The sequence below is a fragment of the Sylvia atricapilla genome, chromosome 11 (genome assembly GCF_009819655.1).
Source record: "Sylvia atricapilla isolate bSylAtr1 chromosome 11, bSylAtr1.pri, whole genome shotgun sequence".
In the NCBI taxonomy this organism is placed as follows: domain Eukaryota; kingdom Metazoa; phylum Chordata; class Aves; order Passeriformes; family Sylviidae; genus Sylvia; species Sylvia atricapilla.
Genome location: NC_089150.1, coordinates 15754370 through 15780274, shown reverse-complemented (window position 1 = coordinate 15780274; position 25905 = coordinate 15754370). Strand labels below are relative to the sequence as shown.

The 25905-nt window shown below is 39.9% G+C and overlaps 1 protein-coding gene across 2 annotated transcripts in view; it reads left to right on the top strand.

Moving 5' to 3' along the window:
- Window positions 1-25905, top strand: part of LOC136366045 (musculoskeletal embryonic nuclear protein 1) — a 40514-nt gene that overhangs the window by 11497 nt on the left and 3112 nt on the right. Inside the window, exons 2-9 of one of the 2 annotated variants that reach the window (XM_066326852.1) lie at window positions 5438-5486; window positions 7312-7407; window positions 9520-9641; window positions 16015-16127; window positions 17025-17102; window positions 17856-18005; window positions 18884-18994; window positions 20380-20395. In XM_066326852.1, the coding sequence (XP_066182949.1) occupies window positions 5438-5486; window positions 7312-7407; window positions 9520-9641; window positions 16015-16127; window positions 17025-17102; window positions 17856-18005; window positions 18884-18994; window positions 20380-20395 (735 nt within the window). Of the gene's footprint in view, window positions 1-5437; window positions 5487-7311; window positions 7408-9519; window positions 9642-16014; window positions 16128-17024; window positions 17103-17855; window positions 18006-18883; window positions 18995-20379; window positions 20396-25440; window positions 25621-25905 lie in introns of those variants that run through there. The other variant, XM_066326851.1, reaches the window with a different exon arrangement.

The following is a 25905-nucleotide window of genomic DNA, read 5'->3' as shown; positions in this document are numbered from 1 at the left end:
TATGATGTAGAATTCTGGGGCCCGTATGCAGGGAACCAAGCAGCAGCTTTCAGGGCGTCCTGCATTTGGGCATGTAGGTAATGGGACACAGGAATAGAAGGGAGAATTTGCTGTAGGGCAAAAATTGAATTGCATAGTGCATTTTGGGGCTGGAGAAATGAGCAGCGCACCAAAAACACTGGTTCTTTTGGTGGGTTTTTGCAATTACATTTATTATTGCTTTTAAAACAGATGCACACAGAATTCCTTTTTTTAAGCTCTGAGTTTGGGGAGATGCTGAGCTCATAAGTGTCACAAAATCTTCTGCAATTGAGTGATACATGGTTTACACACCTAAATATCTTTTGTAAGGCATCATTGTAGCCTGTTCTCATTGGGCATGTTTTGTCTTGCACAGTTAATTCTAAAAAGAAAAATTCTGTTTTGGGGAAATCTTTTATGTTAATCTCATGTAATTACTTACTCTCACTGTGCTGCTACCAAAAAAATAACAGGAAGGGGACAAAGTAAAAAGGCAAGAAAAGCCTCTTAAAGGCTTTGCTTTAACAGCAAGGGGAGGTAAGTTCAAATTAGTGATAAAGATCACAGATAACATGAAATTCACTGGTGGTTGTCATTCCCTAGTCATGTGAATTTTCAGGACTTATTAGTGTGCATAGGCTTGTTCAGAACAGACACAGTTCCCACTGTTGTGAGCAAAGTGTTGATACTAACAAGCAGAACGGTGTTTTTCAAAGTCTTCCCAAATAGGACTTTAAAAAATAAAAATCTGGCTGGCATATGTCATTGACTTTACAAGTTTTTTACAGGGTTAGAAATTGTAGGTTCAAATTTGTGAGGCATATGGTCTGACAACCAAATGTTCTGAAAATAGTGCCATTCTCTGAGAGTGGCCGTCTGAAAATCTGCATCTGATTCCGAGCTCGGTGCTACTGCTCGGTGTAACTTCAGCTGTTACTCCACACACAGTGAGCAAACAGCCTTGGACAGGAAACCTGTAATACTTGTCAGGAGTGCTGGAGATCACGTGAATCAATACCAAAGTAGCCTGCAGATCCCAGCAGTCTTGCACTGTGAGGGCTGTGTTGGAGGATCTGTCTGGTTGCAAACACGTTATTTGGGAAGCTCATACTCCAGCAGATTTCTCAGTGTGAGATTCTGTCCCTCCACATATGTGTATGTGTGTGTGTGTGTGTGATTTTCAGCTAGCCATACTTTAGTCCTTTGATAATTGGTTCAAATCTTGGAACTTTTTAAGTGTCAGATCACAGAAAAATGAGTTCTAGACTTACACACCAATTTTTCTTGGAAGGGACTCCAAATGCCACCTGCTCCCACGTCCTGCTCAGAGCAGGGCCAGCCCATGTCCCCTTGCTTGGATTGTCCCATTGTCCAGGGTCATTTTCAAGGTCTGTCAGACTGCAATCACTGCATGTTTTTTGGGCAACTTGTTGCAGAATTTAATTGCTCTCACTGGAAATGTTTTACTTCTTTCACCCTGGAATTTCCCTGGTTCCAACTTGTGGCTGTTTCTGTGGCCTGTGGACTTGTGAGAAGAGTCCAGTTCTGCCCCAGCTGAAACTGCCCATGCACGTGAGGAAATGTGAATGTGGTGTGCAAATGTGATCCTCACCAGCCTTTCCTTCCTTTTCCTTTGGCCAGCTCAGCTGTTGCTTTGCTGAGGTCTGATGGCAGAAATATACAGGAGGTTTATGAAATGAAAGAAACATTCATTCACATGCTTTGTCTGTGACCCATCTTTGGCAGAGTTTTGAGCAGCACTGGAAACACAGGTGAAATTCCCAGCTCTCTCCTCGGATGAGCAGTATTGTCATAGTGCAGCTGCAGATGACATTGAACATGTTGATTTTATATTTTTTTTTTCATTTCAAATTAATGAGCTAGAGAAATCTTTGATCTTTACTGGGGTCAGAAAGACTCTTACTGAGAACTGCCAGAACCTGCATCTAAGAAATGCAGTAGTGCATGATGCGTAGAACATTTCAAAGGTGTGAGATGAGCCAGGTTTGCACTGCTACAAGAGCAACCATCCAGAAACTTGGAGTTCTTGAATCCATATCGAAGTTACTTCACATCAGCAAAATAGTTCCTGTGGGACTTCTTGAGGAGAGGAAGGAGAGAGAGAAGGGCTGGATTTCAAGTGTTCCTTTGCATATTGACAACTTGGAGAGGTTTTATTTCATTTCTTGTCTATGTGCTGGCCCTTATTCTTCCCTGTGAGTCTTCTGAAATTCTGATTGCAAAACTCCCATGTTAAAGTAAGTGTTAGAAATCCTTCCACAGTACTCTGGCATTAATGATTCCTGGAATTTCTATGAAGTGGGAAGACAATTCAATGAACTTGAATTTTGCATTAGCAATACTGTGTCTTATATGCTTATCTATTCCCTGTCCATCTAGCAGCTCACATGTTTGTTGGCAGAAGTGCTTTTATTTCCTTTCCTGAAAAATTCTGGCACTGAATGTATAAACAAGCGACATTTCTTTCTTCATTTATAATTCAGCATGAAATTCTGCACGGTATTAGTTAATTAATATTACCTCTGGTGGCTGGTTGCTGGTGCGAGTGCGACGCTCCGAGCTGGAGCATATGGAGCAGCACCACGTCCTCGCAGCCAGGAGCAGATTGAGATCCATCTGTCAGCTGACACACACACGAGCCCGAGCTTGTGCTGAGACTGCCAAGAGAAACTGGGACTGGGGCTGGCAACAGCAATCCTGGCTTCTTTTGGGGGAGGGCAAGGGGAAAAATTCATTTCCCCTCCCCAACTTGATAGGTGCTTAGAAAGTGCCAGTAAAGATTCTGTAAAAAGCATGCTTGGCTTTTGGTTCCAAAATTAATGTATTACTAGCAAGCAGGCTGAGGACCCTCAGCTTTCCAGTGTGGTTGTCTACAGCCTGTTGGGTTTTTGCTAAGTTTAGTTACTGGGAAGGCTCAAATTCTGCACTGGGGGAATGTTGGGAAGTACCTGGCAATATCTGCATCTGTCAGAAACACTGATGCTCACAGACACTGCTGCAGAGAGCTGGGCTGGGCAAACAGCACTTTCGTATGGACCTACTGGGCTTTCAAGTGTACAGGGACATATTCATCAGGTTGCACCTCCTAGAGATTTTACTCATTTAATTTCGGGGTATACATTTTTGTGGGGTGATCAGCCAGTCAGTGCATTCCCAAAAGTCAGCTGCAGAAGCTTTGCTATCCTGTTTAATGTTAACTCAAATGAAATGTTGTGTTTCTAGAACTGGCCGGAGAAACACCGACCTTATCAAGGCTGTTTCTCAGTACAGATGACATTTGAAATGCTATTAGTGGAATTGCTTTTGAATATCCTCTTCCAAAATGAGTTTTTGTGAATTTTTAAAAGAAATTAATGAATCCAGAGGTATTATACAACTTCATAGCAATAAGAGACAAACGCCTGAGCTTGGAATTCACCCCTGCCCAAAGCATGCACACTGTAGCAGTTTAATGCCATTTTGTCTGCAGAAAAGCACCTTGCACTAACTCCACAGTAAGTTGAAAGTTCTGTGTCTTGCATTTGTTTTGTGATGCTTTGTGACTTCCTGTTATTACACAAAAGTGCCACTAATTAAAGTAATCCATAGTGTGACTGGGGAGGACTTGTCATAAATAACAAACTGGTTAACTTGGCTGAGTGTTGCTCATTTTTAACAGAAGTTTTTTTTATATTTATGTCATGCTGTTCACAGGGAAAACTGCTGGCAAATATTGCTATTACAACTTTATCTTTGGTGTAAATGTACAGTCTCTTCATCTTGTCACTTCTTAGTTTCTCATGGGGGTGAAGCAGTTTCTCTCTGCTGTCAGAAGCAGTGGCAGTGGGATGGTGGGTTGGCAGCTTGGCACACAGAAAGTGCTGCCCCTCTGCCTTGGAGGTGATTTATTTAATTGTTTTATGAGGACAGTTGACTTTGGGGAAAAATTGTCTTACTTGTGAAAAAGTTATGATTTGTTCAGAAACCAGACTGTAGTTTAAAGGCCTGTAAGCTGGGCAAGCATGATGTACACAGAGCATCCTATGATAAACAAAACTGATCACAAATACCTGGAGAAGCAGGTTAAAATACCTGTTGGTATTTTGCCTGACTCTACCTGCTATGATTTGTGCCTCTTGAATCAGAATGTCTGCAATTTGAAGGGATGAAGGAGAATCAAGGCCTTTTTTTTTTTTTTTTTTTTTAATAGATCATTTCTGAAATAAGAGCCTAAATAATTGTTCTTCAAGAACTTACATTGAAGGAAGTGGTGAGTGGTACTGAAATTTGGGCAGAAGGAAGCAAAACCCATATGTAAACCCCATTCTTAGTGGAAAGGTTTTGCATTACCTTATTAGTCTGTCTTTGGGATGTGTAAGGATTTAGTATCTTGCAGCTGTAACAAAGAATAAATCTGTGTTAGGATATGAGCCCAGATCTGGCAGAGGTGAGGCTGCCACAGCCCCTGTCCCAGGTCTGACCTGTGGCAGGGCTGAGTGTGTGTTCCCAACAGGAAAAAAGTTTTCTTCCCCAGAAGGGGTTAGAAATGGAATTTCCTAAGAAGACAGGACAAACTGCAGACCAGACAGAAGAATTGTACAGACCAGCCAGTGTTTGCATCTCAGCAACTGCTTTTATCCCCTTGCCCCTGTGTTTTCCCACATTTGTTCCTCAGGAGTCATCTAGAGCCTTCCAGGTGGACCTGGGATGGGTTGGAAGTACATGGAAGTAGCTGGGCAGGGTATGAGAGACCTTTCTATCAGATGCCCAAACAGTTTGTATGATAAACTGCATTGAGACTGCAACAGACAAACTTACCTTCTTTTTTGCTTTTGTGTGTAGGTGTCAATAATTCTAATACTGATTTTTTTCATTTTCAGTACACTAACAATTGTCAACCTTTTTGTGAAGGGATTATCAGACTGAAAAAAACTCTGCCCTTCTTTCCTTCTATAATTGAGTTTGCTGACAAAATAGAGACACGTTGTCAGAGAATGCATTTCTCCTGCTACTGATTCACTTATTTCATTCTGATACGGACTGCTTTCCAGTTTGGGTTTGGGTCTCCAGGGAGGAAAAGAAACAGCTCTTTCTAATACCTGCTTTCCTGTTGGAAATTGAATTTCCTGGGTGGGCAGTTGTAAAAGCTCAGGCCAATGGAGTGGTGGTCAGATGTGGAATATTGTTTTCTGTGAGGGATATTGGCAGTCAGAGAATGGAGCTCTAAGAACTTCAAGGTGGCAGAAGGGAGTTTCTTTATAAATGGATCCTTGGAGTTTGATAGAGTGTAGTGCAGTAGTGAAAGCTCCATTTCATTGGATGAAATCACATGTCTGCAAGATGATTTGCTTTCTTTTCTATATTTTTGGTGCTTTGGAAATTGCTGATTGTCTTAAATTTTTTTTTTCCTCCCCAGTAAAACGCTTCAGAGAACCAAAGCATGAAAGACGTCCCTGGAGGATATGGTAAGTGTCTGCATGCTTTATTCTTAACTTCTTTTCTTCTTGCATGTTGTAAAAATTGAAGGGATGATATTCATGTATTGATGATTGAAATAAAGAAAAGTGATGACAAGAAACTGGTAACTGTCAGTGAGGAACCAAAAAAGTTACCAAAATACATCAGTCAGGTTACGTTCTGTGTGTTTTTTGGGTAGTCATTCCTTAATGAACACTTCCAGGAATCTGTAGAGATGTGTATTTAGGCCTAAAGCTTCAATTTGTGCTTCTTCCTAAAGATGGAAAATTAGAGTAGCCCTAAGATGCATCTGAACATCTACAAACTTGTGTGAGCTTAGAAGAAGCTCTCAGCTGGGCTCAAATAAAATTGCATGTTTTGTTGGTATCCTACTATGTATAAAATAGAAAACAGGATGATAAAAGATACAAGTAGGTCAGCCATAAAAAATACACGGTATTGAAAGTGTATTTGTGTTTATTACATTTTAAAATTTATTGAAGCAATGCCAACATAAGCTGTACCACTTTTGAGACTGGTGTAAGTGTTAGGCTGTCATTCCACTTGTTCAAGACTTCAGTGGTTTAAATTCCTCTCATACAATGCTGCTTCTCAAAACTAATACTGATCATTATTTTATAGAAAAAATAAGTACAAAATCTTTGTGTACTAGAGTCTACCTCAGCCTGAAATTCTGATAACTCCTAATTTTTAAGCAAAGAATCTTGTTCTGGGACTCTAGTATTGTTATTTATAGCATGGTGTACTGATTAAATAAGTAACTCACTGGCTTCCTGCCTCATCTCCAACACTCTGCTCTCTGTGTCATGCAGTGAATGAAGAGATTGAAGTTCAAGGCAGATATCAGGGAGGGTAGATGAATTTCAGGCATAAAATGTTATTTGGACCTGTTGAGGTGTTTAGATATTTTAAGACATGGAAACTAAACAGGCAAATTGATTCTTTTTCTGAGTAATACAAAGAACACACTCTTGCCTGCAGAGTACTCTTGTTATGATTCTTATGTTTTAAATTTAGTGCAACAGCCACTGAAAGTTTTGGTTTGGTTTTTAGTGCAGCATCCACTGTGGTTTGGTTTTGTGCAAAGGATGATGAAAAAAGAATGGTAAGGGCTGGAGTAATTACTGAATCACTGTCTAAGTGGGGGTTTATATTTTCCCCTTGAGTAACAAACTGTTTTCTCTCTGACTTTATCATCTGCTTTGGAGATAATACTGTCAAGGTTGGAATTCTTTTGCAGTGTGTTCTGAGCTCTGCTCTGTAGATAAAAGTCAGTGAAACCACTTCATGCTTTCAGGTGAAAAATATGCTGGTTTTAAAATTAAATACTCTAGATAAAGGACTCATTAGTCACTATTAAGTTGTTCACCCACAAGCACATGATGAGGATTTTATTTTTGTCTGTGCCATAAGCTTGCTAAAAATGCATAAACATAAAAGGTCCAAAATACCTATCAGGACTGGGATACCCATTGTTTCCAGGAGGTTATTAAAGACTTAGCTCGAGTTAGTCAGGATTAGCTCTTGGATAATGCATATGATACCAAGAGGATATCCGTAGACTTTACCTTTACAGTGGTGGGTTTCAAGTTAATATGATTTGGATTACTGTTAGGAAAAATAGGGACAGAATTTAAAATGGAACATTGTTAAATAAAAGCTAAATAACATGATACTTCTATCATTCTGGTGTTCTCATTTGGAGGAAAAAAAAATAATAAGAGATGGAGTTTTAATTAACATAAATTTGCAATGTCTGGCTGTGTTGTAAACAGTTTTGTGTGTCTTAAAAACTGTTTTTACTCTGTGTAGGTTTTTAGATACTTCCAAGCAAGCCATAGGGATGTTGTTCATCCACTTCGCAAATGTCTATTTATCAGACCTTACAGAAGAAGACCCTTGTTCACTGTGAGTGCCTCATTTTGGAATAACTGGTCTTTGTGGAAGTTCTGAGTTTGGTGTATGGGGATGGTAAGGCAAGATAAAGCTGAGAGGACAGTTTTCATGGTAAAAATCAGTCACTTTAAAAAACCTGTGGTTTAAACTTAATTAATCAAGGATCAAGATTCTTCTCTTTAAGTTCATGGCTGTCAGGAGCCTGGACTGTGTGTAGCTATTTTAAACTAAAGGGCAAAGCCTTGCTACTTGTCCCTCTGCTGTGAATGAATGAACACTTAGGATGCACATTGCAGTTCAGGTTTGTTTACTGAAGGTGCTGGGACCAAAGGAAATGAACATCCAGTTGTGTTCACTGTAGTAAAGCAAGGCTGGAATATAAAGTGAGGTTGCTTTCAGGGTTATTTAGCAAAAAAAAAACATTTGTGTTCGTATTTGCTTCTAAAACCTACACTGGCTGCTGCAGTATTATTTTCATTTTGTTAAAAATGGGAAATCTTGCTCGGTAGCCAGGCAGTTAGTACAGAAATTAATTCTGCAATGTCATGCTTGGAGCAGTGTGACTAAATAGATAAGCATTTCTCTGTAGTGGATTAAACCTGAAGATTTTATGACTAAGACCCCGACAGGCTCTTTATAGGAGCTCTTGAAGCAAATGGTAATTGTTTGAGTTGGTTCTTGATAAGGCTCATGCTCAAAGTAGCTTACACATTGCTGGTAATGAAAGCTGTGAAATTACTTTTAAAAGCCCACTAATTTGTCTTTTAGAACCCACGCAGTTCCTTTCTATGGCATCTGCACATTTGTTGTTCTTGGGTAAACAAAGGAGACACACAGCTCAAGGAACATGCTTGTACTGCTGCCCAAGCCACTTTTATATCCTTTATTTCTCTGTGGTTCCTTCTGTGCTCCCACATGGTCTAAATGTGCAAGAACACTGCTTTTCTCTTCCCACCACAAAGCATTTTTTTAGGCAAAATGCATTTCTTTTAGCACGTTGACTGTGATGCTTGAGTTATGACAGTTTCAACAATACCAGGCATCATTGTAGGATTTTCCTTGTTTATAGATTTAAGAATTTCCTGATAAGTGTAAAAACTGGCAGGTGCAAATTACTTTCATTCCATTTTCATAACTCAAAGTACATATTCAAGTGAGGTAACAAAAGCATGTCAAAAATTGTTGGTGTTTAAAGCGAAAGCACAATAATGTATTACAGTATTTTAAAATTAAGTTAATTAATTTAAAAATAAATTAATTTTAAAATAATTTTGTGCTGTGTTTTCAGAATAAAGGGTTTGTTGACATGTGCATTCTCTCCTGCATCTATATATTTTTATTTTTGATTCCCATTTTTAATTTAACTGTAACATGACACAAAACAAGTTAGAGTGAGGATGTTCACTGTTCTCAGGATAACAGAAATTACAGTGTGGAGCTGCATAATTTCTTAGGCAAGGGTGCAGGTTCTTGATAGCAGAAAAAATACCACATAGCATTAACCAAAATCTATCTTAGGAAAAACATTTCCTGAGTTTGAAAGTGGGTCCAGACTTGCCTGGCAGCAGCACAGCAGGTCCGGTGGGTTAAGGGCACATCCTGGGGGTGAGCCCGGCGCACTTGGGAATCTCGGTGTTCTGGGGAATCCCGGGCATCCCGGGTGTGCCAGGAGCCTCCCTGGCTCTGCAATAGGCGCTGGCACCTCCGTTTTCCCTGCTCCTGCTGCTGCCTTCCTGCGGCAGGCTTACAGCAGCCTCTTGTGGCCTCGGCGGGACTCGTGCAGGCTCAGGATTGCCGACATTGCTCTGCACACACTCACTCGTGATTTTAATGTTTCACTGATGCAACGTTAATTGAAACTCAGATTTGGGGAACAATTATTAGAACATAACTATTTTTAGAAAGTTTTGGGATCTTTAAGGACAGAAAAAAAGTACTGAGACTGCTTAAACTATTTAAATTTTAGGCTCTCTGTGTAATTACAGAAGTGGGTAAATGATTGTTCTTAATACTCTGGCTTCTCAACATACTTACAGATCTTCTATCAATCTGATGTAAAAATTCTCCGACCCTGTAGAAAATGGACCCTGACTCCTTGTTTTATTTTCTTCTTTTCCTCTCCAGGTACCTTATCAACTTCTTGCTGGATGCCACCTTAGGAATGCTGCTGATCTACATTGGGATCCGTGCTGTCAGCAGCATCGTGGAATGGCAGCAGTGGGAGTCCCTTCGCTTTGGGGAATATGGTAAATGTTTCTGTTCTGGCACTGAAGGGATTCTCAGGGTAGAATCCCAGAGTATTTCAGCAAGTGGTTAACTCATCTTAAAATCATTTTACAATTCTTTTATATTTCACTTGTCATGAGGATTCATTTAAGTTCTGTATCTAAGCATGCACCTTCTGTCTCAGAAAGCTCAACAACTCTGAGCATTTACTGAGTGCTTGAATATTTATTTTTTTAAGGAGTGATTCAACAAATTTTGATATTGACAGATCTCATGGAAAAATACCAGCATGATAAATTTACTCTGAAACATTTCTAAAAAATGATTGCTGGAAGGTCATTTCCTACTAAAGCTTTCACTGAACCATGTGCCACTGTCTGAAGACACAGACCAAGAGTTCTGCCAGCCCTCTTTAAACAGCCCCATCCCTTCAGAGAGAGGAATGGCAAGGAGACCTGTGCTGATCCTCAAGTAATGATCACTGGTGCTTGTGCATGTAGGGCCTGTATCACTGGTGAAAAATGTGTGAGGGACAGACTGAAATCACTTCCAGGTGAAAGAGTTTATCAGTTGCAGAGTTTATCTTCCATTACACAGAAGTCCACTGATGTGCAGAAGTTGTGGATTTGCAGCTGCAGTTGAGTATCACACGTACTCAACATCATTTAATTTTGTTCAGTCTGTTATTCTCAGATTGCTGACAATGAAAGTTTTGTGTACATGCTAGAAATCACATTTGCAGTTCCTTGAGACAGGAGTGGGAGGAGATACTGCCTTATAAGTGAGCTGTGGCTCTTCATCAGGGAGAAAAACAACAACCCCAATGGTTTGGGGGGGGAGAAAGTTTAAGAAAGTTAAGAATGTTTGCCTAACAAATTAGGAGCTTTTACAGCAGTTCTGTAGGATTCTGGTAGGATTTTGATTTTGTGGATTTCTTTGGTTTTAATAATCCTAAGTAGCTGACAGAACTAAGAATAAATAAAGGCCTTGTGAAATTGGAGCACTTTAAAAGCTTGAGAAGTTTGCAATCAAATAACATTAATTGCTATTTGCTTTAATGTCAGAGGTTTAGAGATGATGACAAGCAACTTAGGAGAAATAACTAACTGCCTATACCATTAGGGCATGTTAGATTTATAGAGATTTAATGTGTATCTTTTAGGGTACAGTTTATGGTCACTTAAACTGTTTAAATCAGCACTGCCACAACAGTGTTTATCTGCTTTTATCCCATATGCCACAGTCCACGCCAGGGTTTCCACTCTTTTCCTTGGACTGGTGCATATCTGACTCTTCAGGGAACTGACCAAGAGAGCTGAACAAACAAGAGAGCTAGTGAATCAGAAATTCACTAGATGTAAAAAAAGTAAATAGTTCCTCCAGATTAGTTCCCAGATTTGTACCTCTCAGGGATTAGGTAAGCACTAATGCCCAGGGAAGGTGAAGGGGCGAGGAAAGAGGTGAGGCCTCTTGCCCAGAGCCCCATTTTCTGATTCTTGGTTTGGCTGGAAGCCATTTAAAAACGTTTGAGCAGCTTTCAGCCCATGTAAAATTTGAGTTTCCATTTAGGGAAAAAAAAAAGTTGTGTCTATTACAGTTATAGGTAGTTGTTTGCAATCATGTCAGTTATTAAGTTTTATTTCTTCCTTGACTCTTTGTGTGTAATCTGTTGTCCTTTCCCATTGTAATGTTCTTTCAACAGTAAGCAGTCTGTGTGGATGGGGAGATGTGAGGAGTGTATTCACTCCCCTGAAATTTCTCTATTTCTTACTGACTTTCAAAATGAACCTGGGTTTATTTTAGTGATGAGGCATTTCTGACTGCAGTAATTAGGCTCTTAAAATCAACAAATGAACTTGTGTTCTGCTGTGGAGGTGTTCTGTGCCTGCTCCAGTATTGTCACTTTGAATTAGGAGATCTGAAACACCCGAACCTGTTTATTGAGTATTCTCCTTTGTGTGTATATGTGATGTACAAAATTACATACACCCTCTTTTGTTAGTTGTTTTTGCTAGTATCAGATCATTTTATTAGTAATTTCATTAGTATAAACTTTCTTTCCTGCATCTTTATTAATGTGCTGTCTTGCCCTTCATGTGTTAGGTTTTTAATCAAGCTATTGTAAGGACTATTTTAAAGCATACTGCAAATCTGAATTTCCATTAATCATGTGGGAGAGGCTTCTGGTATAAAGATAATTAGAAAGCAGATGGAAAGTTATTAGTTTTGGTTGTGCAGTAAGGTTAGGCCCTCTGTAAGAAATTCCATCTAAAAGGACAAGTTGCATTGGATCGTTTGCTGCCATCTTCTGTTAAATGTCCCTGTTGTTCCTGAAGTGAAAACCCTCTTATTGCCAGTTCATTATAAGTTTTTCAGTTTCACCCAAACTCTTATTTTCCTGATTTTTTTTTTAATAAAATAAATCAAGTAGGGTAGAAAAGGGGTTTCTGTGGGTTTGCAAGTGTGTTTAGAACTTGGGATTTTGAAGTTAAATATGGATATTTAGTATAGAATCACAGAGGGGTTGGGTTTGGAAGAGAACTCAAAGCTCATCTCATTCCTGCCCCTGCCATGAACAGGGACACCTTCTACTCTCCCAGGCTGCTCCAAGCCCCCACTGAACCTGGCCTTGGACACTTGGACACTGAGGCAGCCACAGTTTCTCTGGGCATCTTGTGCCCGGGCCTCACCACCCTCACAGCCAAGAATTCCTTCCTAACATCCTGTGTGACCCTGCCCTCTGGCACTGGACAGCCATTCTCCCTTGTCCTCTTACTGCACAGCCTTTTCCACAATTCCCTCTCCCACAATTTCCCTTTTCCCTCTCCTGCTGTCTTGGAGCCCCTTCAGGTTCTGATATGCTGCAGTAAGGCCACCCTAGAGCCTTCTTTTCTCCACACATCTCTCTTCTCCATCGCATGGCTCAATGAAAAGTATCAGATGGAGTAGTGAAGTCCAGTCCTCAGCTCGGAGATCAGTGTGATTTCGGTTTGTTTATAGGTATGGGAAAACAAACAGGAGCCCTCCTTCCACCCCCAGACAAGTCTCTTCTTGTGACTGAGTGATGTTTGTGTTTCTAGAGCCTAAATAATCATTTGTCTCAAGTTAGTTCTCACTGTGAGCTCATTTCCCTTCTTAGCTCTATTACTTGATCCCTGGTGATTCATTACTTGAAGCTGTCACAAAAATAGCAGTGTCCTGCTGGTTTTAAAAGCCTCTTCTTTATATGGAGGATAGTTTTTAAGCATAAATGCCTCAAGGAAGGAATGGATACCAAAATATCAGCATTTATAAATGGTGGCTGTTTGTACAGCAAAACAGCAGTGCAGTCTGATTTATGAACAAAGGGCCATGACACTCCCTCAAGGGCTTTTTTTTCATCAGAATTTTTAATTTTATTGGATTTGTCTTCATATCTATGGTTTTATATTTTCAGATTCATTACATCAGCAGTTGGATTTTAATGGAAGTGCAGGATCAGTTAATATTTTTGACTGTGTAAAGAGGAGAAAAGCAGTCATGATCTGTACTGAAAAGAATGTTCCCTGCATTCTCCTTGCCTTCGTCTTGAGCTACTTTAGCTGCTGCAAGTAGAAAATCCCTCCTGGTGATTATAAACTCCAGCAGCAACTGAATCGTGCTGTGGCCTCTTTGCTTGGCTTTGACTCTCTGTGGCAGAGCTCAGAAATTGTATTTGATGCATCTTTTCCCTCCAGCTCTTCATTTGCCACATGCAGAGCAGCTTACTTATAGCCATGTGGGGTAGTAGCACTGACTTCAGAACTATTTAAAATTTAGTTTGGAGTAGTTCTGTAAGTTGGCATTTTCTTAAGAAAAAATTTTCAGGATCTGAAGAACAGAAGGAAGTTACAGGGTAGAGGAATAACAGGTGTTTGGTTCAAGAACTGTCTCTGAACATACTTCTACAAAGCAGCTGATGGCAGTGGCAGGTACAAGTATAGACTAATTTGGCATTGCCCAGCATTTTCCAGAATGCTGTTACAGTTGTCACTGCAGAGGATACAAAACTTTTCAGTTTCGTTCTTTATTTGCTTTTCTTGCAGTAGCAAGATTTCCACTCATTTGCTGGATTATTCTGTATGTGATAGGAACAAAATCAGAATTCAAGAGATGACTGTAAGAGACTTTAGAAATTGAATTAGAGTTTTATGACATCACCATTAACTTTAAAGTTGTAATTTGGGTTTGTGTACAGAATCTCTGAATTTACAAATGTCTGAAATATTCTTTAGAGCACCTTCTGGGTGTGGTGATGTTAGTAACTTGAATTTTGTGGCTCATAAAACCATAGACAAAATGGTCATAGAAAAAAGGATCTCCAGAGGTCATATAATCCAACCTATTGCTGAAAGCAGGATTAACTTCAAAGCAGAAGTGGGTTGTTCAGGGCATGGTCCAGTCAGTTTTTAATTTATCCATGGTTTAGGATTTAAGAACCCATTTATCCAAACAAACTACTCCAGTAGATTTAATCATTCTGATTGTGAAAGCTTTTTTTCCTTTCATATCAGAATTGTATCTTCACCACCCAGTCTGTATCTTTCCACCTTTCTTCAAGGATACTATGGAGACACTGTCAGTAGACTTGTTAAATTCAAAGTAGGCAGCATCCGTGTTGTCCCCACTTGTAATTATAGCTGGGAGATAGTTTTGTAGGTGCAGTAGGGCACACAAAAATCCTCAAGGAATTTAGTACACACAACTTCTGATTTCAGTCGTGTACCAAAAAAAAAACCAAAAACAACAAACCCAAAGAAAACAGCACCACTTCCCAAAAAACATCGTGGAACAAAACATTCTATTGGTGAGAGTGCACAACACTTTTAATGCAGAGTTTTAGAGTTTTTGGATGTACAAAATCTCCTGAGAGTTGCAAATGATGCAAAATTGCTTTCACTGTCTTTGCTTTTAGGAATTAAATAAAGATTTGAAAAGAGATTAGAATAAACTGTTTCAATAGTAAGGCTGTAGCCAAAGCTAGATTATTTATTAATATTTGCTAATTACTGAGAAAAACTTGAGAATACTAATAAAACTGTCAACTATAGAAATTAATTGCTAAAATTAAATTCTCAAACCTAATTCAGACCTTGTATCTTCAGAAGAATCACAGCTGCTCTACTTTGACTTACTGATGTTTTCCCTTTCAAATTTCCAACTCTTTGGGTTTTTACAAGAGAAGCTCTAACTGCAGTACATAATTATAAAACTCAAGCATTTTAATTGCTTTTCTCTCATACTGTTGAGTGTTGATCACTAACTTATCCTGTAAAACTTGATCAGGAAGTATTTGTTGTTTTGGATTCCAGTCTGATTTATCAGTTTCTCTGTGTAGCATTTCAGCAGCAAACACCAAGTCTCAGACTATTACCAAGTATTAATACTGAAAGCCTTTCAGAAGTGTTCCAGAAAAGGAAGCAGCAACTGTCCATTTTGCATTACAAACACATAAAGGCATCTGATTTTCCATTGCCCATTATTCATCCTCAGGCTGAGAGTTCTGAGCTGCCTTTGAGGAGATTGCAGAGGCTGCTGCAAAGACTAAAGATCTGTTACCCCCCTCCAGAGCTTGCTTTTGTTTTCCAGTGAAGTGCAGCTTCAAGCTCACCTGCAAAGCCTGTTAGGCTTACCAGTCCTCTTTTTTCCCCTTTTTTGTCTTCTTTTTCTTTCTCTATCTTTTTTCAAAGAGTCTAATAGTGTGCATATGTTTTCCTGTTCAACTATTTGTGGTCTTCTTTCTGTCCTGGCAGATAACTTCATGCACTCAGGTTCTCACTCTGCCCTCGAGGCGCAGCAGAATTTCAAACTCTTTCACATTGGAACTGAAATATGATCCTAATTTTTTATTCAGTTAAATTTTTTATAGCAGCTCTTGCACCTCTTGCTTCAATTGGTTACTTATGGTAACTAACTTTGTAGATAGGAAAAATATGTTTAAGGTAGCCTAGGGACAATGGTGGAAATCTAAATTCTACTTAGACTGAAGGGGAATGTATTTTCCCCAGGCATGTTTCCCTCATATTTTCCCCTTTAAGACACTTAATATGTTATGATAGAGGATCAAAATTAACAATATGAGGAGAAACACAATGGAAGTTTATTTCTCTTGCTTTCATCAGATTATGTGGAACAGTGTGAGCATATCACAGGCACTGCTGAATGGGACAAAGTCCTGTTAGATTCAATTTCTGATACTTTTTGAAAGCTGGGGCGAGGCAGAGGGAGAGGAAGGAGCAGCACTAAAGGAATTGGAGAAGGCACTTCTGGGGGATTTAGCTGCCCTGTTGCCTCTTCTAATACTGCTTTTTTAAAATGTTTTCTATTAAGTAAATCAAACCTATGCATTTATTGAACCTTTCATCTTTCCTGCAGGTGACCCGCTGCAGTGCAGTGCTTGGATGGGCCAGTGTGCTCTGTACATAATGATTATGACATTTGAGAAAACCATCATCATCATAGTGCTGCTTATACCTCAGTGGAAAGAGGTTTGTGCTTTTACAGCATTTCACAGACAAGTGAATTTTAGGTGGAAGCTGTAAAGATTTCCAGCAGTGTTTATTGGTTTGGCTCAAGCACCATAGCTGTCTAAACTCATTGCCAATTAACTCTGTGGTGGTGGTTGGTTCTTTTAGTTTAATTGGGATACTGCTAATGAGACCTTTATCCATTGCCAGGAATATCATACCATATTTTGAGGGATTTTTGTAAACTGAAATATCCAAAATATAATTCTGTCTCCTTGTCTAAAGTACCCTTAAAACTACTAAGTGGTTCTTTCTTTTCTTAACTCTGATTCTTGCCTACAGCTATTTTGTGTTCTTGTAGTATTTTAAAGAATTTTCTTTGCCTGACCTTGTTGATAGGTTTTAACCATAGACCTTTAGAAATTTGTGGGTGGATTAGTGAATCCATTGATGCTGATTGGATTAATCTTTATTTTGATGGAGTCTGTGCAACCAGATTTTCAAAGTGGTGCTGTTACTGCCCATTAAAGCCAGTTAGCTCTGTTGTATGCTCTGGACTACTTTGGGAACTCTCTTCTCCTTGCTGTGTAATTTGTAAAACTCTGCTCTGTTTAGATTTCCTAAAGATGGAATCTACAACATATTCCTTGGGAGCTGCTCTAAAATGTTCAAGATGATTCTAAGGCAGCTCCTCAGACTTCTTCTGTAAACAAAAATGACAGAGATAAGTTTCTTGTCAGCTCCACTTACTTATCTGTGGTAATTTATGAGCTGTCCTAAATACTTTGCTTTTCTCAAAGCTGCCCTTCTTTGGTTCACCTGCGTTATTTCTGTCACATTAGCTTGTACATTTCCCTTCCTAAGCCAGTTGTGTGCACTTACTGCCGTGAGCTGAACTCGATCCTTTTCTTTTCACAGGTGGCTTTATTGAATCCCATAGAGAACCCCCAGCTGGAGCTGGCAATCGTCATGCTGATAGTTCCCTTCTTTGTTAACGTTAGTACAACTCACTTCATGAGATGTTTACTTGGATATCCTTCTGCCATGCGTTCATTAATTAACATTAGTCCTTAAAACACAGTGTACCTTGGTGCTTAATTAAATTGTAGGGCTGCTAAAGAATGGGTAAATTGTGTCTGGCTATGTAGATTTTACAAAGCTGAAATCTGCATGGAGCTAAAGAACCAGGTTCAGGAGAGGGGCAGAAATGCCCCATAGACCCCTTTGTCTGATGACTTCAGTAGATTGACTGACATAGAGATTATAAAATTACAGTGAAATTTGCTTCAGGAAGCAACTGGTGTAAGGACTGACGTCCTGTGAAGTATCCTGTGTCTGCCCATACCTAATAGCAGCTGGCCTGTGGTGGAGCAGAGGAAAAGGGCAAGTGTGCAGTCATCCTTCCCAAAGTACTCTCCTGCAGCCATCTGGGATTTAGGGATTAGAGCCAGAGGCAGTGGGTGTCCTTGCATGTAATAGCTGCTGGTAAAGCCTTGCTGTTATGAAGAGTTAGTATTCATCGCTGTGAATAGTCACTACTTTTCTTATTTTCTTCTCTTCCACAAAGGGTTAAAGTAGCTGGGTTCTAGAGCATTCCTGAAAGGTGTAATAAGCTATGTGACACTGTGCCTGGACAAGATTTAGCTTTTGGCCAGTTCAGAATTATTGTCAAGTTCATTTGGTCAGTATTTGGACCTTTCTTCTACTCCAAAGAAAGCTGAACTGTCGCTTTCCCCTTCTTTTTAACAGGCGTTAATGTTCTGGGTAGTAGATAATTTCCTTATGAAGAAAGGGAAGACAAAAGCTAAAATTGAAGAAAAGGAAGCAGGACAAGATTCAAGAAATGGAAGTAAAGTCCGATACAGGAGAGCAGCATCACATGAGGAGTCAGAGTCAGAAGTATGTTGAGTTAATTATTGCAATTAATGCAATTTCAATCCAGTTCATCCCTCCTGATATTGATTTCATTGTAGCACTGTCAACTTCGGTTTAATTTTCTGAGCGTGTACCTCTAGCAGTAGCTCCTAGCACTGGCAGTTGAGAACCAGTTAAGGAAAAAGTCATTGTTGTACCACTCTGGCAGTTAATTTCCTTCCAGATGGGCAGGAAGACAGTAATATATGTAAATATCACAGGTGAGCTGTGCTGCAAGGGCTTCTAAAAAAAACCTCACAGGGAATACAAAACTAATAGACAATTCTAATTCAAAGAGAGGTTAATAGCTTAAAGGGAGAGGGAGCTGGTGGAGGCAACTGACCTGATCTTTGAGAATCATTTGCATAGTTGCCTTAGCATAACATTATTCTAAATTACATTAAATGAGCAATTTTTAATTCAGCTGAAAGATGGGTGGTTTCTTTGAAGGTGAGTTGGTTTAGCTTTAGTAAGGTAATGCAACTTTTCTGTGTGATAAACAGTGCTATTTATATGGGGTTTGCCAGGTAATTTGTAATTTATAAGGGGTTTTGCCTTGTTACCAGTGAGGATCAAGACCTCAAATACTCTCTCAAGCCACCTCCCCTGTTCTGGCCTCACTCTTTGGGTTCGGAGTCAGTGGCTGTAGTGAGATTAATATGCATCCATCCTTCTTCAAAATTTACTGGAGGTTTCCAATAGGACTTCCAATGATGTTTGATAGTGTGGCAGTAAATCCTAATTGTGTTCTGGAAGCTCTTTCCTGAGCAAATAATAAGGTGCTTTGCAAGCATAAAAAAAAGTTTAAAAGTAGAAAGGCGTGTGACTGCTCCGTGTGCTCAGAAGCTGTAATTTGTTTCTAGATCCTTATTTCAGCAGATGATGAGATGCAGGAATCGGACGCCGAGGAGGACCTGTGCAGACTGACCAACTTAAAGCCCATCAAGAAGAAGAAGCATCGCTTTGGTCTGCCCGTATGACACATTCCTTGGCCTGTGGACTCGCAGGTTTCATGGCAAAAACTTCTGTCTGTGGGGTTTAATGTTGCAGTTGCATCTCCCTTTTCAACTGACTTAGAAGCAAGGTCTACCAACAGAAGAAAAAGGAGTTAGTTGGAGGACTTCCAGTTCAGTTGCACTACAAACACGCTGACCAATTATGCAAGAATGTCTCCTCAGCATGTGTGGAAAATGGACAAGTCACAGGATTCGTGTGGGAGGTGTCAGAGAAGATCAGAGAAAACAGATCCAGAATCTTTCACTTTCAGTTACTGATGGGACAGTGTATGGAGTTCTCAAAAAGGCATCATAGTTGACTATGTTAAAGGACTGTGTTTTATTACTAAAACTGGCTTTTGCAGCATAATTCCTAGAGCAGAATAGTTTATGGTTACAACCTGTAACTTAACATATTTTTTTAAGTACAAATGTTTACTTGCTACTGGGTACCTATGGAACTAATAGGTGGAACAAAGATTTTTTTCCAAGTCTTCTCAAATCTATCTGACTATTTTATATTTAAGTTATATTTTCATACAGTTGTATTTAAAGATTCTCTTTATCAGAGAAAAGGGTACAGTTCCCTTTTTTGTGCAGAACAGGTCAAAAGATTTGTAGTGAAAATCTTATTTATCCTTGTCTCCTGATTTAAGACAAAGGGATTGCAAAGGGAAAAGCTCTCTGTCACTGCTGAAGTCACCAAATATCACTAAAAAATTCCATCCTATATGTGCTCTTGACTACATAATATGAAAATACCTTTTTCAGTAGGAGGTGGTATTTGCGTATTTGACAAAGTGCGCTTTAGTGTATAACAAAAAACCATTGTGGTAAGTTATTTGTGAGATGAGCATCTATGGATCAGTCTAATTATTTCTGTTTCTGCAAGTCTCTTGTGCATACTTCTCAAATGATCCAAAAGAGATGGAACATTTCTGAGACTTTTCGTATTACAGGGCCTACGGTACAGGACTGTGATCTGATTGAAGCAGTTGTGCTACAGTATTGCAAATGCGATTCTGTCCCTTGGGTTTTTTTTGTTTTTCTGGGTTTGGTTTTTTTTTTGTTGGAAAGGCATCTTCTGTTTAATGTGCTTAACAGCAACAACAACAAAATTTCTCCTATTTAATTTCCGTAAAGTCTCATTATCCTACAGTAGTAAAAGAACAACCCCAAGGGGTACAGTGCAGTTGTTACCACATCATTTCTGGGATTTTCAGGGTCTCTTCTGATAATTGAGAACACGTGGTGATCTGAAATCTAGCAGACATGTTTTCAGTGACATCCTTTTGCTTTGCATAATTTCTAAATGATTGTTTCTGACAGCTTTCCTTGCTTAGCTAAACCTTGTGCAGGACAAGGCGATGTCTCAAAGAGGTGACAACAGATCTTAAATGCAAATCTGTTGTAGTATATGGAGACTAGAAAAATTCCAAGCCTTAAGCCAGTTTCATTGGAAAACTGCTCAGAACTTTTTAACTTTTTACATTTTTTTATAGATTTACTAGGTCTTAATGTGATTTATTATCCAGACCACTTAACTGGGCCTTAGTAAATACTGAACTGTGCATTCCCGTGCTTACTTTGACTATTCCAGCATCCCTTTTCCCAGTGACTGCTGAGAGGACATGATGCTCTGACACCTCAGGGTGTCCAGCCAGCTCAAAGGGACATTTACCAAACTCAAGGTTTTAGTTGAGCCACTGACCTTTGTTACTGAGCACTGAAACATAAGAGCTGCAATAAGTTACAGTACTAGTGTTTCCTTTAGACTGAATCTAGAAACTAATGACAATGGAAGTTTACCTGAGTTCTTTTGACATGGGGGTGGGGATGGGGAAATGTCCCTAATTAGTGTTGCCTCTGGTATGGGGGGGTTGGGGTTTTTTTATTGATTGTGTGACTCACATCTTCTCTTGACTATTGAGCACTGGGCAGGTGCAGATCTCCAAAAGCACAGTACTTCAAGGAATACATCAACAGAATAGTCTCCTACAGCTCACTTTTCCAAAGGGATTTAAGAGCTGGGACTGGCTCTTGTCACAGTCATCAGCATTTATTTTTTTTTTAGCACAGGATTTGTTCTATTTCAGATAGTGGACTAAAGCTACTGCCCATGTGCTGCGTCCCAGTGCAGAGCCATGGCTGTCCTCACCAGCTGAGATAACTGAGCAGCGCACACAAATTTAACTGTATGAGCTTGCATCTTATCTTCCTTTTCCCTCCTCCAGTTACTTCAATTATCAAAATTATTCTAGTCTCATGTTTAGTCTGTGAAGTGTCGGTATAAAATCATGGCCTTAATCATGTAAAAATATTTGTTTTGAGCAGACCTCAAGCTTGTTGACCAAGTACAAAATAGTATAAAGTGCTACGGAGCAGTTTCTTGAAGATGGTTATAGTAAAGGTTCTGAATGCCTAATTTTTCATGTCTTAAGTGCTTAAATGTCACTTGATGTGTGATCTAGATATGCCTAGGAAGATGATTTAGTAAAGCACTATGATCCAAAGACACAGAAGTATTTTAAATACCACAGTAGTAACAGGAGGAACAACTTTCAGAGGGGAAAAAAATTACTTTCTCTACTAAGACAATAATTTTATTCAGAATTTTAGCTAAATAACAAAATCTGACTGTTTTTTCTATACATTCTTTGTTAGCGTCATGGAAGAGGTGGAAAAGGTAAAATTGGCAGTTTTCCTCTCTGTGAGGTAAAAATTGGAATTCTTGCAGTAATTATAAGTAGGACAAGTCCTTTTATCTGACAGGCTTGCATGTGTGAGAAGGGAGTGTGTGCTTAGTGCTTCACTATGTCTTACCACTTGTTAAAATATATTGGCAGTACAGTCTGAAATGGACTTTTCATTAAGAGTTGATCCAGTAGTGATACTGCAACATCACATCTGCATTATCCTCCATTTGTCACTCAGATTTCTGCCTGGCAATTGTACTTCAGGACAACTCATAGCAAAGGTTTAATTCAGGCTGTGCTTAGAAAATAGGATTCTCTTTAATGCAAATAAGCTATGTAGTGAATGCTGAAGTAAGATAAAGGGATTATAACTTAGAGAAGAGACACAGGAATATTGGTGGAGATGGAATTTACCACGAGTGGTCAACCTAAATGCATTAACTGTTCCTAGTATCTGACCTGTGACACATCTGCATAAGCTTAAAACACTGGTGTTGTCTAATATGTGGTTTCCAAGGTCTGGATTCAATATGTTCAGGTCCCCTTGTCTTACTTTAAGTAGGTGAATGCTATCTGTTAATGTTGCTAACTAAAATGTACTATAGCTTTTCTTCAGGGAAAACTCAGAAACTGAGTTGCAAATTAGAGCAATGCAAAGTGATCCCCTCGGGCAGGTGTCTGCTCTGACCCCTGCCGAGCCTGGGGAGGGGGCCTGGGCTCTCCCGCTCTGCTCAGAGCTGAGCATCACAAGGAATCTCTGCCACTGTGCTTGACTAACCCGTGTTTGCAACTTTGCTGTGCTTTTTACAGGAGAAACCAGTAGTGAAAGCAAATAAATTCAGCCACACCAAGTCAGAGTACATCTGCAGCATAGCCGTGCAAACTTTTTTAGGTGAAGTTTCCAGTTCAATTACTGAAAATGACTACTATGGTTTTACAAAGTAAAACTGCAGTATCTTTAAAAAAGGGACTCTTTTGTAGGTGTTTTCGTCTTGTGTGGGTATCCGTCTCAAACTGAATGTGGGGTTTGTTTGTAAGTAAATTCAGAGTATAGCCAATGTGAGCAAAACCAACAGCTGTGTTCTGTTGCCCTCTGTTTGGACCATATTGTTTAATCAGTGGTGTTACCTTAAACTTTTAAGGGTATCTGATGTAATTACATTGTATAATGGTTTACAATAAAGTTTGACTTATTACAGATCTGTTCACTTGTTTTATACTTGTTCTGTTTCAGAGTTCCTGTGTTTCAGTGTTTATGGTGTGCTCCTGTGGGAAGCAGGTTCTGCTAAACTTGAGTTTAGCTTCAGCTCTAATTGTGCACACTGTTACACTGATTTTAATTTCAGTATATTCATTTATCTTAATGGCAGGTCCCATTTGATCAGGAAGAGCCACTGTTCTAAAGTTCCAAATTTTGTTCACAAGTTTATGAATCCATGCAGGCTCCTCTCAGATCAATTCCCTGAGGAAGGTTTTTCTCAGGGCTGGAGCTGCACAGGAGGGACCTAATCCTGCCTCTGTAACTCCTCTGTAACATTTTCCTATTATTTTCATACTTTCCACCTACCGCATCCAAGCAGCCCCATACTCACTGCACCCTTAAGGGAATTCAGAGTATAATCTTCACTCTGCCAAGTGTCAGTCCCTTGAGAGGTTGTCAGCACTTTCCTGGAGAGGAAATGAAATCTTCCCTGAGATTTGGAGACCACAGTGGCGGCCGTGTGTACATTCACTTAACTGTCTATGGTCATTGCCGTATTTCACTTGGAACCATTCCTCCAGCAAAGGTGTTGTTGTCCACAATTCCTATTGCAGTGGGAGATTAAAACTCGTATTTTAATAGCCACTGTTGGGAGCCATCTTGTTCCATTGTCATTCATGTCCCATTTAACAGATCTTAAAGACCTCAACCAGGTGAACAGGATTTCATTCTAAAATATAAATAAATAACTGTAGATTTAGTCTGGGTTCTTTGTTAGGAAAAATAACCCATAATCTGTGCAAGACAATGACTGTGCCCCTTGTTGAGTGCTGGTTTATGAAATGTAATTGAAGAGAACAGAACTCTCCAGGCTTTGGGGATATTCTAGAAACCTCAGGATATGGTGCCTGCCTCTCTAAGCACTTCACCTGCCCCAAATGGCAAGCAAGGTTCGAGTGGTTTGATTTTGTTTGTGTAGGTTAAATTGCTATGGACTCTGTTGCGTTTGAGTGAGGAATATGCAGTACCAATTAACTGAAGCAATTTTGAAAGCTGAAGAGAAAGTAATAGTTCAGTGTCTTGAATTCTAAATATTTCCTTTAAACAACACAAAATGTTATTTTCCTGTCATAATAAATAGAATAGTGATGCTTGTGGGACTGTGGAGAAACATCGTAGTAGAGAACTGTTAAGTTTGTACAATAGAAAAAAGATCTGTTTTTTGTAAAGTCAAGGTTTTATTCTTCTGTTTTGCTGGCCTACTAAGGGCACTGCTGCTCTGCAGACACACTTCCTCTGGTTACTAAGACATGGGTTTAAAATGGAAAATCAAACTTAGGAATATCTAAGGACATAACATCCAAACTGCTTCTTAGCCTACAAATAATTCCCCCAATAAAGGAGAAGATCTCAGGCCTGGAAAGAGTTCAGCTTGAAGGCAGTTTGGGCACTGGGAGGCCTGGGAGGTAGTTCACAGCCATCAGATCCCACAGTGCTGCTCGTACAGCGCTGGAGCTGTGGTTTGACGTCATGTTTTCATAGTGGAAAACAATTTTTTTGTGACCTCTTGTGCTTCTCCATACCCTAAATGCATTGCCAGAGCCTGAGGAAAGGCCAAGGCAGATTTCTACCACTACAACAGTCGATCTCTCTAGTGGAAGGTGTTTGGAGGTCTGCCGTGCCTGCCCTTCTCACATTAACCCACCTGGCTGGAGCCTTGATTCTTTGCAGGTGTTGAGTGTAGTTGCAGAGGCTGATTTTTTGTGGATTGTTGGTTTTTTGGTTGGTTGGTTGGTTTGGGTTTTTGCATGATGTAAAGGTTTAATGTAAAAAAAACCAAAAGGGAAACAATCTCCCACTCAGACTTCTCCCAGTAATGAAAAGCAGAATTCATGCTCAGGGGCGACAGGGCTTTACTTAATTAAAAAAATTGTTTGGAGAACAAATATTAAAAGTTCTGGGAAAATTTTTACTGATGCAAGTGCAGTGGAAGCATTTATCCGTGTCTGAGTAAGCTGTTCCTGTGCAGATGTGGGTGAAATGGTTAAACTTGCTAATAGTGCTGGAAAGCAGAAAGTCATTTTACTCTCTCAGTTGTGTAAGAGCTGGCGCTGGAGCATGATCAGTGATAGAGCTGTAAGGGTAAAACCATACCCTACTTTATTAACTCTCCAAAAGATACAAAATACTCTTCTGTTAAAGATCCCTGTGCAAAAGTGATTCAGGGCACAGTTATGCTTTGGACATTAGCTTTATATAATCTTTAGAGAACACATATTTTGTTATGCTGGGAAAGCAATGCCCACTCTCTTTCCCCGCCCCCACCCCGGGAGTTCAGAGTCAATTTTGAATGCATAACAACATTTTGTCTTTTAAAGCTATAAATAGAGCCCCAGCGGACTCCCGGGGAAGCGTTTTTGTAGGGACCAGGCTTCCCCGCGCCCCGCTGCCGCAGCTGCCTGCCCCCGTCAGCCCAACCCGCCCGAGTCATCGCCAGGAATAAATCTCCGACAACAGCCTCGCCTCCCTCGACCTGAATCATCCCGGCGCTGCTTTGGGAACATGACCCAGCCCCTGACTTCACTCGGATGCTCTATATAAGTCCGGGAAAACAACAGCCGCTCGCAGAGCTCCCAGGCTGGATTTAATCAAAGTCGGGAACGACCTGGCAGGGATTTCAGTGAGGGAGCACCGCAGTTATGTCACAGGTACGGGGACATCTGTGCGCTGCCTGCCCTCGGAGCAGCGCCTGGCAAACCTGGTGCTGGGTTGGATGCTTTGCTTGGAGAAGCTTATTAGCGAGTTCCTCACGTTAACCAGTGAATTCAGCTTTTCTGCTCTGTGACTTGTGTGATTCAAATATTTTAACTACATTCTTGGGATGGGTTATTTGGTGAAGAAGGAAAGCAGCTGCTCTCTACATGGTTAATTAATTTAGCTTTAAAATGTTCAGGATTACCTTAAATATTTTTATTCGTGTAGAATTGGGAAAA